The sequence below is a fragment of the Pseudopodoces humilis genome, chromosome 12, assembly GCF_049639895.1.
Source record: "Pseudopodoces humilis isolate 2021_Gansu_Grassland_sample_001 chromosome 12, ASM4963989v1, whole genome shotgun sequence".
Taxonomy (NCBI): domain Eukaryota; kingdom Metazoa; phylum Chordata; class Aves; order Passeriformes; family Paridae; genus Pseudopodoces; species Pseudopodoces humilis.
This window is the reverse complement of record NC_142211.1, coordinates 17,585,598-17,601,510: the sequence shown is the minus strand read 5'-3', so window position 1 is coordinate 17,601,510 and position 15,913 is coordinate 17,585,598. Positions and strand designations below refer to the sequence as shown.

At 43.5% G+C, this 15,913-nt stretch overlaps 1 protein-coding gene across 1 annotated transcript in view; it reads right to left on the bottom strand.

Moving 5' to 3' along the window:
* Window positions 1–15,913, bottom strand: part of LOC148183452 (homer protein homolog 1-like) — a 123,852-nt gene that overhangs the window by 12,745 nt on the left and 95,194 nt on the right. The window contains exons 2-3 of the mRNA XM_088061482.1: window positions 2,346–2,456; window positions 311–391 (exon numbers count right to left, since the gene is read on the bottom strand). Of these exons, the coding sequence (XP_087917608.1) occupies window positions 311–391; window positions 2,346–2,456 (192 nt within the window). The remainder of the gene's footprint in view (window positions 1–310; window positions 392–2,345; window positions 2,457–15,913) is intronic.

Here is a 15,913-nt window from a genome sequence, read left to right as displayed (position 1 = left end):
GGAAGACATTGCAGTGAAAATGAGACCAGGATGGCCTAGAACATGTATCAATGAAGCACATTGAGCATATTCTGTGGATTTGTAAATGAAATTTGGGTTCATTCCCTCAGAAAAAAATGATGACTTACAGCAGGTGGAAATTTTGGTAGAAATTCCCAAGGAGCATCCTGACCCACCACTTTGCAACACAATGTAACTTGCATATTTATTTGGCACCTTCAGTGAATATAGGACAAGTTGCTGATGTGAACTGCTCACTCGATGATAATTTTCCCTTCTGTCTAAATTAAGATGATACACTATAGCTCACCTGTAACTTTTGGGTCAGAGAATTCCTCTGTGCCCGGAGCTCTCTGGCATTGTCGATTTCTTGTTTCAATCTTTCTATTTCCTAAGGGAGAAGAAACAACCTTTCTAGTAACACATTATCTAACTTGACCTCAGTGCAGGTAAACTGGCTGCTGCTTCTTCTCCTGAGTGAGCTATTGCAATGATGTAAAAACTGTCAGATAGATACTTCCCATCATATTGCATGAAGTTTAAGCCCTGCTTCCAATATTGTTAAATTACAGGCCCAAAACAGTAATTCTGTTCTGAATAAACAATACAGATGAGTATTTTCTTTGCTATAAAAGTCCAAGTCATTCTCTCACACAAAAAAGATCAGAAATAATGTTTTCCTAGAAAATAGACTCCTTGTAATTAGACAAATAATTTTATACTTTAAATTCTATTATAAACAATTCTCCATTTTTTGAAGAGAAAAAACCAGTTTTCATCTGTGAGCTGCTTATTATGTCACTAACAGCAGGGCTGAGCATCAAAAGATTACCTGCTTTGACCATTGATTTCTGTAAAAAGAGAATATAAAAGGAAAGGTTTCTTTAATTTAGCAAGAAAAGAATAATAAAGTATAAAAATAACAAATATAGATAAAATAGCGAATGGAAGAGAAACCTGTTCTTAGCTTGCTTTCAACGCACAAGAATAAAAATATTTAATTAAAAAAGTTAAAAGGTATCAAATTTAAAACTAGTAAATACTTTTCCTAAAAAGGGCATAGTCATCTCACAGAACTCCTTTCAGAAAGATCTCTTTGCATCCAACAGCTCAGCATAATTCAAAAGTGCATGGACACCAAAATGGGAAACATTACAAACCTGAGGCTAATCTCTTAAGTATGAGGAAGTTTGGAAAAGACTTTGTTCCATTTTGGGAGGATATTCTGTAATTGTTGCATCCTCTCATGCATCCTCCTCAGAAACACCTATCAACAGCCCCACAGGAGGGGCTTTGTACCTTGCAAGATACAGTGTTCTTCTGAACATGCACACCACTGCATACTGTCTGTTCAGAGGGCTCAAGGGGTCTGGTCCAGAGAGGAAACAATCCTTCATACATGGCTCCTTGCAACTCCTTGTTCCCATACATAAAGGGGTGAGTCTTAATTGCTCTGTGGCACAAATATGCTTTCCTTTGAGACCCATGCCAGAGCAGGTGTTGCTCCAGTTCCTTGTATTTTCATGCTGCTGGTCCAGTGTCGCCCTGAAAACTCAGCTTCTGAGCTTGCTAACATAGTTTTCTAAGGACTTTCCCAGGACAGTAACTATAAACATAGATATGTGTACATTCTTTCTGTTACACGTCTTGTAATGGGCATCTCTCATGGCCAGTGCAGTGAGAAAGTGTTATCCTGACCATCCAATCCCTGGCCGTGGTAGGAAGCCTATAAATCCTGGGAGGAAAAATAAACTCGGCTCTTTCTTGCACCACACCTCAACCTGTGTTCGCGTGATCTATTGATCTTCAGTGGTAACAGTCCAGCTCAATGCAGATGGCCCAATAACATGTTACAGGCTGGGGTTTTTGGCATGCGTTTAAGAAAAGGGCTGATCTTACGTGTAATGAAATTCATCTATATTAACATAGCCTGAAGAACAGATTGGCCTGAAAAGACATTGATCAATTACTTGCTCCAAACTCTGATCTCCAGAAAAAGTAAAGTGTGCAATGACTGCTTCCCTTCTAAGTGAATTTGGACTGCATCAATGTGACGACTGCTCTGTAGAAACTACACATTCTTTAATTGCAGACAATTTTGCAAAGAGAGATGCTTGGTAAAACCAAACATGAAAAAAATACTTTTTTTCGTTGTTCAGATACTGGACTAATGTAATTATAATACATAGGAAAAAATACTAATTTTTCAAAGAAGCTGAAAAATTGATTTTACTTTGTAACATCTATATGAAATAATACAGTATTTACCAGCCATCATAAATTTAATATTGAAAGCCTTTAGAAATTATGTAGCACAAAACCCAAGAGTAAATGTTAGCAGATACCTCTTCTTTTTTCTTCATTGTAGACTCTAACTCCTGTATTGTCTGGTTTAATTCTGTTTTATGAGTGTAGACTTCATGGGCTTGACTGCTCACACACTCTAGCTCAGTCACCTGTTGAAATAAGTAGAAGCAACATATACAGAATTTATTGCAACAAATTCAAGGTACTATTATTTCTTTGCATTTAAAATATGCCCTTAGTGCTGGGTGACTTGTGTTGATTAAAATGGTCAAGGTGTTCTTAGGAAGTTAGCATAAAATTCCTTTTAAAATTGTTTTGCATAAAATGGTTGCTATGACTTTTAATGTTTACTGTAATATCTTGGAAACATTAAATGTAGTATGTTGCTGGCTGAAAAAAAATAATGAAAAGTTATACTTACTAATTATTGAAAAATTTATGAAAGAAGCTGAATTACCATTTCAGAAACAGTAATCTCTAGATGAATAAACACAGATCTAACTAACTTCTTAATCTGACACTTATGACTCTCATCTTAATCAACTAAGTCACAATGCTCACCCACTTCCAAGAAAGCTAATTAAGATTTCACAGCCTGAATTTCTGGCTTAGTGTTGTGGTTTGGGAATGGTAATTTAGTTGTCCCTCTAAAACCATGTCCTCGATCCCCCCTCCAATGGGAGGCACAAAAAGCACAGATCACAGGTTGAGATAAGAACAATTTACTGAAAACAGAAATGGGATAAGAAAAGAACAGTAACAGCAACAATATTAATAACAAAAGGTATAAGACAAAGAAACAATTTACATGGAAAAAACACAATTTCTCCCACTGGAAGGAATACCTTTCTCCAAATCTAGAGAGTTCCTTCCCTCTCCCCCCCTTCCCTGACAATGACATGACATGGTACTGAATAATATTAAGGTCTGGCCACACCTACTCAGCCATGCTCCTTCTTGACTGTTGCAAAACATTAACCCTGTCCCGTCTGGAACCAGGATATTATTATTCACCCCTTGTTCTATACCACCTACCTCATGTCCAGATTCTACACCCTCCAACTATATATATATATATATATGTATATATATATATACAAGCATAAGTATCATTTGTTAGGTTAGTGGCCATCACTCCAAGATGACTGTGGAATTAATTTAGTTCATGACTTTGGGTTCTATCCATTCTAGATGTCTTCCAAGGCAGGAGGGCTGGTGTGCTGTCAGCTGGTTGCAAGCTGCATCAGGACCTCACAACTGGTGCATTTGGAGCAGTCCATACTCATTATCCATGGTAGTTCTGGCATACAGTGGCAGTGTCATTCAGCAACCAATATTATACAATTCAACATTACAGACTGTACTCACCCAAAAATCAAATCCCCTTGAAGTACACATTGTGTTTTCCCATCCCTCTGCATTACCCACCAAGTGTACCCTGACCCGTGAGCAAAAACAATCCCACAGATGAGGCAGGCCTAATCCAGACTGTCTTCCTTAGCATATTCCTCATGTGCACCATAGGGACTTGATCCCCTTCTTCAGTATGTGGAGGTTTTGATTGGGCAGGGCAAGTTCCATTGGTAGAGCCTTGGGTATTAACTAACCAGGTGGGCCTTCGCTAAATGTAGATCCCAATGTTTGAAGGTCCCACCACCCATTGCTTTCAATGTGGTTTTTAACAGTCCATTTGTACCATTCAATTTTCCCAGAGGCTGGTGCATGATAGGGAATATGATACACCCACTTAATCCTGTGTTCTCTGGCCTGGGTGCCTATGAGGCTATTTTTGAAATGAATCCCATTGTCCAACTCAATTTTTTCAGGGGTGCCATGTCACCACAGGACTTGCTTTTCAAGGCACAAGATGGTGGCCTGGACAGTGGTGTGAGGCATAGGGTACGATTCCAGCCATCCAGTAGTTGTTTCCACCATTGTAAGCACGTAACACTTGCCTTGGCAGGTTTGCGGCAGTGTGATGTAATTGATCTGCCAGGCCTCCATATATTTCTATTTCAAACAATCGTCTTCCATACCACAGAGGCTTTACCCACTTGGCCTGCTTGATTCTGTCAGGACTTAAAGAATGCAATTAAATGTCTCAAAACACCGTCAAAAAAGGATGTCCCCATAAGATAAACCACTACAACAGGCACAGATGGCAAACAGGAAGGTGTTATTCCAGGCGTAAATGGGGGTGAAGGTTAGGAATTAGCACACCAGACAAAATTCCACTGTGGGAATTTGTGATATGTGCAGATGGAGGCAGATCTGTGTAACCTACCCTGACAAAAATTCCCATCATGGAAAACTGTGAGAAAGGAAGCAAGTCCTTACACACATGCCAGGCCAAGTTGTGGGAAAGGCATTTACACCCCATGAAAACCCAAGACTTGGACTGTATACAAGTGTCACCTCCAGAAGAACACTCTGGGACCCCCACCACCAAGAAGACCAGAAGAAGAAGAAGGGCCAGCAGGATTCCACAGGGACCCATGTGATGTTGACTATCTTTCTACTGTTTGTCTCTCTTTCTCCCCCCCCATATTTACTATTAAATAAAATTTGTACTATTGACTTGGACATCTGGTCTCATTTGCTCCTTAACATGATGTCGCTAAAGGACACGAAATATCAGGCACAAGTCTGAGCAAGAACACCACGGAGATCCATTTCTCATGTGGCTAAAATAAGCCTTTTATTGTGAGGTTTTCTAACCTTTTATAGTTTTTCCAACCAGGTTACCCTGATTGGTGGAAGGAACAACACCCCCTTTGATCCCATTGGTGGGACCAGAGAAAACACATCAAGGACATCTGTTCGTATTGTTATGAGAAATATTATCTCTTTACAATAACACAATTCTGGAGAGAAACTGTTCCCAGGAACTGTTCCCTGGGAACAGATGAGCCCCTGACAGGCTGAAATTTTTCTCAGGCTCAGAAATCCTGTCCACAACATAGACAGAGGCATCTTTTAATAATTGGGTGCTAACAGATTGCAGCACATGTTTCACAGTTATGGATAACCTGGGAAAGAGTCTGTGGTTAAGTCCACTTCTCAATCACCAGATCATCTGTATGTTGTGAATTCATGTTGTAAATATTGGCTTTTCACAATTATTCTGATAAATATATATTATATGCTTTCACTATATTCTTTTCTCTCTTAGTAAGTTATAGGCTTAGATAGGAATTCTGAATAATAAAGATATGTTTCATCCGGACAAGGCAAGACAATGGGAGGATCAAGCTGTGGAAAACAGGCTGTTATCAGCAGCAGGAAAGGGAGAGCAAACTGTTATCAAAAAACCGGTAGCAGGACGTGGGAAGGGGGGAAAGATAAGCTCAGCTGCCCTCAGAAGAAGGATGAGGGGCCCAGACTCTTATCAACAACTGACCATCTGCAGAGAAAAGGAAACCAGACTCCAAAAGAATGCTGACCAGCAAGAATAATGATGACCAGCAAAAAAATTATGATGACCAGCAGAAACTGAGACTGTGCAAAAGCATGATCTAAGAAGGCGGAACCAGGGAGGGGACATGCTTGAATATGCATTAACCCCTCACAGCAAGGATGAGATAAAAGGGGTATCCATGGGATACCAGGTGTGCTCTTGGCAGCGCGCCAAGGCACCCGGCTGTTTTAACCCTTTGCTTTATTTCTTATGTCTCCTAATTGTCTTTTAATTTATATTAAATTATTTTTATAAATTATTAAGTGAATCTCGTTTTTAAGAATTTTGGGGGCTCGTCCGGGATAAGCACCTCACCTCTAGGACCACCGGAGATCCAGAACGGGGAAACAGGCGCGCCCCTGCTGAGTTCAGCAGACCCCGCTCCGTTTCTCCTAGCGTGGGCCAAGCGGCTGCAGGTCAAAACCCCGAGGACAAGAAGGAGAGGAATAAAGCAAAGGAAAGGGGAAAAGGCTCCCTATAAAAAAACCGCGGTATTTTTGCTCCATAATTCTTGTGCACGAAGACCCAAAGAAGAAGACGGATTGTAAGTAATCTTTGGGGGAGCGGGAAGCGGGGGTTGCAAGATACCCCCGGGGTTACTGGGACTGGGTCTCAGGGGAGGGGTTAGCCCCTCGGGAAAGGGAGCCCAAGGTTTTCCTGGCACAATCCACTGGGAAAACAGAGTAAAATGTGGATTCTCTAAAACTTTGTCAAGTTGAGGATTAAATCCAAGAAATTTGGACTTAAAACTGCCAAATTGAGGAATAATCCAAGAAACTTGAGATATTTGACATATTACAGTGCCCATGGGCGTATATTAACAAGTAACTGGGAAGTAAAGAGCACCTTATTGTCTTGCTGTGACTGGGTGGAGTTGAATGAACAGATGTGAGAATGCGTAAATAGGTGTGATTGTTGCGTTAAAGTTTGTTCTTTTTTTTTTTTTTTTTGCAATTGTGTTGCTAAAGAGGAAAGGTATCCTGTGCTGTGCTGGAGTAAGAGTAAACACGGGTCGATGTTTCCACAGGGACTAGATCACGATGGGGACACATGGAGTGATTTGCTTCCTTCCTGCGAGCTCCTGTCATGGAGCCCCGGGGGTTGGCAAACCAGAACTGGGGCTTGTAGCCCAGGAGCCGCAGGGGTGCTGTAACAAATCTGTTCTCAGCAGGTCTGGTCTCAGAGTAAAGCCAAGGTTATCTTTAGTGGAGATCTTCCCTCCGCGCCTTTCCTCCCCCCCCCCCGGGCAACAAGAGCTGTTTGCGGGGGAGGGATCGCTTTGGTGAGCTGGTATGTGGTTCAGCGTTTGAAGTTGTTTGTTTTTTTGGTTTTTTTTTAGAAGTTTTTTTTTTTGCCCCACTGTGGCAGCGGTGAAAGGTTTTCCTGGGAGATCGTGCTCCCAGGGCTACTCCCTGCCGAGCTATTGGGACGGAGGGGCAGGTCAGCCTCAGGAGTGCAAGGGAACTCCTGGAGCTCCGGCCGGCGAGTCGGGCCGAACCCTGATAAGATCAGGCACAGAGGATGCCCTGAGGGGATGAGTTCAGCTCATCCCTTTTGAGTAAAGTGAGGGCAGGGGGCCGTCTAAGTCTTGGTGCCCCTGGATTGTTTAAACTTATTTTAGAGCTCTCAAGCCGCAGAGCTGTGTTTAGGTGTGTTATAAATGCAAAGGCAAATTTGGGTTAAATAAAAGAACAATTTATTATAAAACAATTTTTATAAAAAAAATAAACAATGAGGAAAAACCACAATAAAATAAACAGCGCAGCGCTGGGTGGACAGGGGTCTATACCCAAAGGTATAGGTGTTCCCAAATCCACGAAGGAGGGTAGACTGTCTGGGGTTTTTATAGGGATTTTGTGTCCTGAGGCCAAATTCCAGGCAGGCACCATTCACCAAGGGTCCTTGATTGTTGGATGAATTGATTTCCTGGCGTTGGAGAATAGAGTCAAATAGACGTCCGGACAGAGTCTCCTCATATGTAAAGAAGTTCTGAGTGTTCCTTGATTTCATTTTCGGTTTGGGCTCTCAGAGTGAAGTATCCAAGTCCGGTGTGGAGTCGACAGATATCTCGGCTGGGCTTCCACTTATTGTCCGGCCTGTTTGCATCTTCAGTTGGGGTTTGCAGGGAGGGGTGCCCAGGTGCGGTGTGGAGTCGATAGCCATCTCGGCCTGGCTCTTTTCTTTGTTTAGCTTAATCGTTCGTGTCCTGCTTTTTCTTTCAGGCTGATGAACGTCGCCTAGGGTCGTTACCGTCGTTACCGCCTGAATGGGTAGTTACTGCTGGGTTTGGGGAAATTCTTCGGCCACACTATATTTTATATACTTTTTACATTGTTACAAATCTAGTTATATACTTATTTATTCTTTCACGAATTTTTATCCAAGGTTACATTTATCACAGTCCCCCGCCTAATAATCCATCACATTAAAAATTTGTGTTATTTTATCCAATTCTAAGGGGGAAGGACTATAATTTTCACTCACATTCATTTTCTTCCCAGTCTGTTAACGAATTCTCACAATATTCTTGTGACAGGTTATGTTTATTTTGTTTTCAGGGTCCATCCCTTCCTCATCTCTGGAGAAGCAGAACACTTGGTCGAATTGCAAACATACTCAGTCATCATCACTTTTTAACAAATCAAGAATTATCGGTTCATTATTAAAAGAGGCTTTTTCTTCATGTTTTAAATTTTTACCTTCCCAATACACTTTCCCCCCATGGTACACATTTTTAAGTTTGCTTTATTGTAACATAAAGGGCTAACCTTATAATATGCTAAAAAGGTGGATTGTCTTTTTCCTCCTATCCAGACAGTTTTGTTACATTGGCTGCAGATTGGAATTGGAGGGAGCATTCCCACTTCTCTCCTATACCTGAAATGGGAAGCTTCAGTTTTTCTTTTCATAGGAGTTTTAGACTGCCCGTCCTTAAGACTTGCCTTTGAGTGATAACACCAGACCTCCCCCTGTAGTTCACAGAGATTATACTGAGTGCCGTTGGATAAACAAAACCCCTTTTGTTGTTCTGGAGGACAGTCAATTATTCGTCCGGCATCTGTGGCAGTCTGGCACTGCTCACACTTCCCTAGGGGATGATCCCCCAGAGGCACCTCGGGGCTCATTCCCTTGGTCAAGCACATGGCTAGATTCAGGACTATCAGGATTCCCCACCGGTGTATCCCTCTGCCTTGCCCTTCGCCCGTATAAAAATATACGGCGGGGATTACCATCTTCCCGGCAGCAAGGATATTCTTCAGGGGCCCTTGTAGTCCTTATGGCGTACCTTGTTTTGAAAGCAGCCCACCGAGACGACTTAATCGTGTCTGTCCTGCACGGTACTTTTACTGTCTTTCGGCACTCGATTTCCAAAGCTTCTGCCTTGGAGTCTAGCTTCCCCCTTATCCCTTTTTGAAAAAGTAGGAACCACTCAGGAGAGTCGAGTTCCAACAACCCCGCCCTTGTGGCAAGTATTAAGAGACGGCTAGTCAAATCCTGTTCCTTTTCTAGACACTTTGTACACAATCCCTTAGGTTTGTACCCTCCCCAACAGTGGGTTACCCAAATCTGGTTACAATAGGCGCACTTAAAATGTATAAATGGAAAACAATCACACTCAGGGTTGATACAACTTATCTGATCGTCACTGTTCATTTGTGGTTACGCTGAAGTCTGATTTTTAGTTCTCCCGGAGGGGTGGTGACTTTCCACTTGGAGGTGTCGTATTCCTTTACTTTTTTTACCCGAGATGAGTGCGTCCAACCTGTTTCTGCGGTCCGGACAGCTGTGTCTGTGGTCAGGAGAACCAGGAAAGGTCCTTCCCAATGGGGGGTGAGGGGAAGCTCCTTCCACGCTTTGACGAGGACTTTATCCCCAGGCTGTATCTGGTGTATTGCGAATCCCAGAGTGGCGCTTTGGGGGATCAGTCCTCGTTTTCGCAGTTCCTGTAAATTTTTGTTGATAGCAATGAGATATGGTTGTATTTGCACATCCTCCACTTGAGGGTGTCCTACTGGCATTCCATGTTTGTATGGCATCCCATACAACATTTCAAAAGGGGACAGACCCGTTTCAGAATGGGGCATTGTTCTAATATTTAGTAAAGCAAGGGGGAGACACTTAATCCATGACATTTTCGTCTCTATCATGAGTTTAGACAATTGGGATTTAAGTGTCTGGTTCATTCTTTCCACCTGCCCGGAACTCTGAGGATGCCAGGGAGTGTGGTATTGCCACCTAATACCCAGAGCTTCTGAAATTTGTTTTATAATTTTTGAAGTGAAATGAGTTCCATGATCCGAATCAATACAGTCCACTATCCCATACCTAGGGATGATTTCTTCCAATAAAATTTTTGATACTGTTTGGGCCGTAGCCCTTGCCCTGGGAAAGGCTTCTACCCAATGCATTAGTTTGTCAACTATTACTAATAAGAATTTATATCTCCCGATTTTTGGTAATTCGGTGAAGTCCACCTGGATCCTCTCAAATGGTCTGTATGAGAGAGGCCGCCCTCCCCAAACAGTTTGTTTGGAGTTGGATTTATTCACTTTTTGGCCAACCACACACCCCTGTACCTCTTGTTTGGCAATTTCAAAAATCCCCTTGCATCCGAAAAATTTCAGGAACTGATCAGCCAGCGCCCGAGTTCCCCAATGGGTCTGTTTGTGTAGTCTTTGTAATACTCTCCTTGCCACTCCCCTCGGGATCAGTTCCCTCCCATCAGGTAACCACCATTTTCCTTGTTTCATGACTCCCCCTATTTTCTTGAATTCTTAAATCTCTTTCTCTGAAGGGAGCATGGAGATTTCAGGTGATTCCTCCGGAGTCACCTTGGGAATACTTACGGTAAGCAGAGCTGCTCGTTTTGCCTCTTTATCGGCTAGGTTGTTACCTCGGGTTTGAAACTGCAACCCTGTCTGGTGTCCTTTTACATGGACAACTGATATTTCTCTCGGCTCCCGGACTGCCTCTAGAATCTGTCGGATTATTTCCCCATGAATTAGGTCTTTTCCTTTGGTATTTATCAGACCCCTCTCTTCCCAAATTTTTCCAAAAGTGTGTACTACACCGAAAGCATACCGTGAATCTGTGTATATGGTCCCTCTCTTTCCTTTCAACCTCCGGAGGGCTCTTAGGAGAGCATAGAGCTCGCAAGCTTGTGCAGACCAACTTGCTTTCAAAGGACCAGATTCTACAACTTCCCCAGATGCACCATTTATTATCGCATATCCCGATTTTCTTTTTCCCTCAATAATTTTCGAGGATCCATCTACAAACCACTTCTCTCCCCCTTCTAACTCCTGATCCTCTAAGTCCGGTCTTATTCTGGTCTGCAGCTCCACGATCTCAGAACAGTTATGCACTAATTTCTCTAGAGGTTCACCGAATAAAAACTGAGCAGGATTTTGTGCAGAAGTAGTTTTCAATTCTAAACCGGGTGAGCTGATTAAGATGGCTTCATATTTCAGGAGCCTGGAATCAGTCAGCCACTTCTCTGCTTTTTTGTTGCAATATGTTTCTCACATCATGGGGAGTGTAAACTACCAGGGGAGCCCCAAAAGTTATTTTCTTCGCTTCTCCCACTAACAGAGCCACTGCTACAATTGCTTGTAAACACGTAGGCCAACCCCGACTGACTGGATCTAAGATCTTTGAAAGAAACCCTATAGGCTTCTTTTTGTCTGCCCATTCCTGAGTCAGGACTCCCTGTGCTGTTTGTCCACTCACATCCACAAACAACTGGAATTCTTTATTCGTATCTGGTAGAGTTAGTACCGGGGCAGTCATAAGAACAGTTTTTAATTTCTGAAAATTAGACTCATCCTGTTCAGTCCACTTCAGCCTGTCAGTGTTTAATCTTTCATATAAAAACTTCACCTTTTCACTGAAACCCTCAATCCACTGCCTGCAGTATCCCAAGAGCCCTAGAATTTGTCTAATTTGCCTTTTTGTTTTTGGTGCAGGCAATGCAAGGATGCCTGCTACCCTCTCCGGGTCCAATTTTTTTTTCCCTTGAGATATCCAATGTCCGAGATATTTTATTTCAGGCTCTGTGAATTGCAGCTTGGATTTTGATACTTTCAAACCTTTCCTTCCTAGAAAGTTTAACAAGGCAATCGTGCTTTTTCTCACACTCTCTTCAGTCGGTCCAGCTATTAGCAAGTCATCGACTTATTGCAAAAGCTTTGTCTTGTCCTCAAGAGCAAATTGGGTTAACATTTGTTCTAAAGCTTGTCCGAAAAGGTTCGGAGACTCCACAAACCCCTGGGGGAGGACCGTCCACCTTAGCTGTTGCTTACGGTTTGTATCTGGGTCCTCCCACTGAAATGCAAAATAATCTCTACTCCTTTCATCCAGAGGGCAAGTCCAAAAAGCATCTTTCAAATCAATCACACTATACCACACATCTTCTGGTGAGAGTCTATTTAGTAAAGTATAGGGGTTGGCCACCACCGGGAATCTAGTCCGGGTCCTAGCGTTTACCGCTCGTAGGTCCTGGACCAATCGGAAGCTGCCATCCGTCTTTTTTACAGCCAGGATGGGGGTGTTGTGTTGAGACATGCAAGGTTCTAAAGTTCCCCCTTTTAGGAGGTCATCAATTATTTGTTTCAACCCCCTTCTCCCTTCCATCGGGATGGGATATTGTTTAACTCTTATGGGGTCCTCAGAGTTCTCGATTTCTATTTTGATAGGTTTGATATCTAGCTTTCCTACCTCTCCTTTTGAATGCCATACTTTTTGAGCTTCCCTTAGGAGCTCCTGGAGGCTTTTATCTTGCCACCCCTCGATCTTTTCTAATTTTCTCCTAATATCTTCCCTAGATTTAGCAACGAATTGTGTTTTTTAACAGAACCTCCCCCACAGGAGAGTTCGGGTCAGTCCCAGAGTAAATCTGTAAACTTCGCCGTAATCTCTCGATCCATTCAGTGGGTGGTTCCTCTTTTCCTTGACACTCTCTAAAAACTTTGCTAATATTCTGGCCCCTAGGGACCGCTTCTCTTATACCTTGTACAATCATGCTCCTTAAATCCATCATGTTCCGTCTGCCTTCCTCCATCTGTGCATTCCAGCTCGGGCTTACGCTAGGCCATTTCTGGTTACCTGGCGTCCCCTGTGGATTGCGTCTGTCCCAGTCTCTGATACCGGCTTGTTTAATCATCTCTCTTTCCTCCTGATTAAACAATGATCTCAGGATTGCCATAAGATCGTCAAAGGTATAAATACTACTCCCTAAAAATTCATCTAACCTCTCAGCCACCCCAAAAGGGTCATCCAACAACCGCCCCATCTCTTTTTTAAATGCCCTTACATCTCCAGAGTTAAGGGGTACATTCACAAAACCGATCACTCCCGGGGCCGTCGGTACTTCCCTAAGAGGGAACAACCGGTGCCCCTCTTCACTCTCTCCCCATTCATTATCCGTCATTCTCGCTCTCAAACGGGTTCTACTTGCGGGAGGGGAATTGGTGATTGTGGGTTGCCTCCCTGTTATCAATTGTGGGAATTCTGCCGCCACCCGGCTGAAGGGAGGAATCCCCTCCGTTGTATGGGAGGGTCCCGGTTGTGGCGGCTGGACCGGCAGGGACGGATAGGGTGTTCCCCAGCCTTGCGCAGAAAAAACCTCCGAGGAGGTTGCTGTGGTTACGGTGTTTACAGGCGGGGAAAGGGGAAGGGCTGCCGGCATTGCTGCTGGCCCCGAGTCTCCCGCTTGAGACACACGTATCTCAGTGGGTTGGTCTCGGGGGCCCAAGGGTGCTGAAGGCACCACTTGATCTGCAGAGGAAGGTCCCGCCGGTCCACGATATGGGGGTGGTAAGTGATCGAGGGGTTCCCAGGACTCAGCTCTCGACTCACGTTTTTCTTTTTGTTTTATTGGAAATAGCCCTACTCTGACATTTACCCAGAGCTTAGCATATTCCCTCTCCTCAGGATCTGAGGGGACCTTGTTCTCCACATAGGAGAATAACTTATTACACGTCCATTTTTCAAATGTGCCTAACACTGGCCAAGTGAGGTGACTTCTCAACTCCTGTCCTCCCCAAACCTCCATACAATAATGTATTAATTTCTCCTTTGATTTCCCCTTCCTCTGGGGACAATCTTCCCAGTGTTTTAGCATCCACCCCAAGGGACTTTCCAGCGGGATGTCTGGTGATTCCTCCCCCTGATCGGAGGAATCTTTCCCTGTGCTTCTTCTTTGAAGCTTACTCTTTTTCTGCCCCATACTTCGCAAATATATATTCTTACCTTTCTTCGACTTCTCCGGGAGTCGATATCTGTTTCTGCGTTGTGTACTTACTCTAGGAATCAAAATTTGCCGATACTCACCTTTCAGCGAGCTGAGCTGAGGTCTCTTGTAATCGGTACTTTTTGATCCTCTCCTGGACCTCTACCTGGGTCCGTTAACTAAAAGGGTTTACCAATTCTCGAGCTCGACAAGACGTATCCTTCCCCTTTTAGTTCCTTGCGATCAGTCCCCGAGACACCCTTTGGCCTCAGGTTTTACGAGTGTGTGTCGAGAGAAAAAAAAACTTTCACTCTGTATCGCTTCCTTCGCGGCCGGCCAATTCCCTCGCGGGAGGATGGAAACGCGGCCTTGAAGTCCACACTCGCTTCGTGATCAGATCACGTCTCACACACTCGCCCGATCGCCCACTCAACCAGCAGTACTTACAGCTATTTTCCTGCGTGGGTGTCTTTGTGCACAATAGACGTTTTACGAGCAAAGCAAGCCGCGGCTTCCCGAAGGCTCCGTGCCTTCCCGAGCTCTCCGATCCGGATCCTTTTCCTTTTTATTGTGGTTTTTATCTCAGCCTAAATTTGGTTCGGATATCGGAATGAACTACGGGGGCTCTCAACTCACCAGGCCGCCAAAATCAGCGGGGGTACCCGTCCTGGGCAGCGAGATTCCCCGCAGTTTCTCCGATCCGAGTCACGGCACCAATCTGTTATAAATGCAAAGGCAAATTTGGGTTAAATAAAAGAACAATTTATTATAAAACAATTTTTATAAAAAATAAACAATGAGGAAAAACCACAATAAAACAAACAGCGCAGCGCTGGGTGGACAGGGGTCTATACCCAAAGGTATAGGTGTTCCCAAATCCACGAAGGAGGGTAGACTGTCCGGGGTTTTTATAGGGATTTTGTGCCTTGAGGCCAAATTCCAGGCAGGCACCATTCACCAAGGGTCCTTGATTGTTGGATGAATTGATTTCCTGGCGTTGGAGAATAGAGTCAAATAGACGTCCGGACAGAGTCTCCTCATATGTAAAGAAGTTCTGGGTGTTCCTTGATTTCATTTTGGTTCAGGCCATCTGGATGGGATGGTTGGATCCGGGTTGGAGCTGATGGATATCTCGGCTGGACTTTTTCCCTTTGTCTGCCTGATTGCTTCCCCCAACGGTGGCCTGCAAGGCGGGGTGTTCAGGTCCGGTGATGAGTATCTCGTCGGAGCCTTTCCCTGTCAGCCTGATGGTTCATGTCCTGTCCATTCTTTTCCGTTGATGAGCGCCGAGCCTGTCCCTGTCAGCCTGATGGTCCATGTCCTGTCCATTCTTTTCCGTTGATGGGCGCCGGCTAGGGTCGTTATCTCTTGAGTGGGAATTCGCGACTAGATCTGGGAAGGACTTGTGGGCCACACTGTACTTTATATTTTATATTATTATTGCTACAAATATATTTATTTAGATTTCTACGAATTTTTACAAGTTCATTTATCACAACTGGTTCTTGCTATAGATTGTTCATAATATATAAGCTGCAAGTACTGTTGAAACATAAAGGTATTGTCAGAAACTTGTCAATGTATCTAAATTCCTGTAAAAATAAAAGACCTGATCATATCTTGTCATAAAAAGGTTACACTAGAGATTATTCACATTAAGCAGCTGTGTGAGGATAGACCCCTTTGTACTTGTAGAAGAAAATTTAGAGAAGAATGATGTCTGTGTCTTCATTTCTAGCTTGGCTGAAGATCTGTTCAAGGCAGTAGAAATAGTAATTGCAGGTTTGTTTTAGTTGGTAAAAGTAGCTGGCTAGCTGACTGGTCTCTGTGTCTAGCGCCTTTGGGGTTTTGGGGAGGATCCCCAAAAAGGAGGTGTTAGGATTTTGTAGTTGATTCTAAAGCAAAGTAATTTGTGTAGT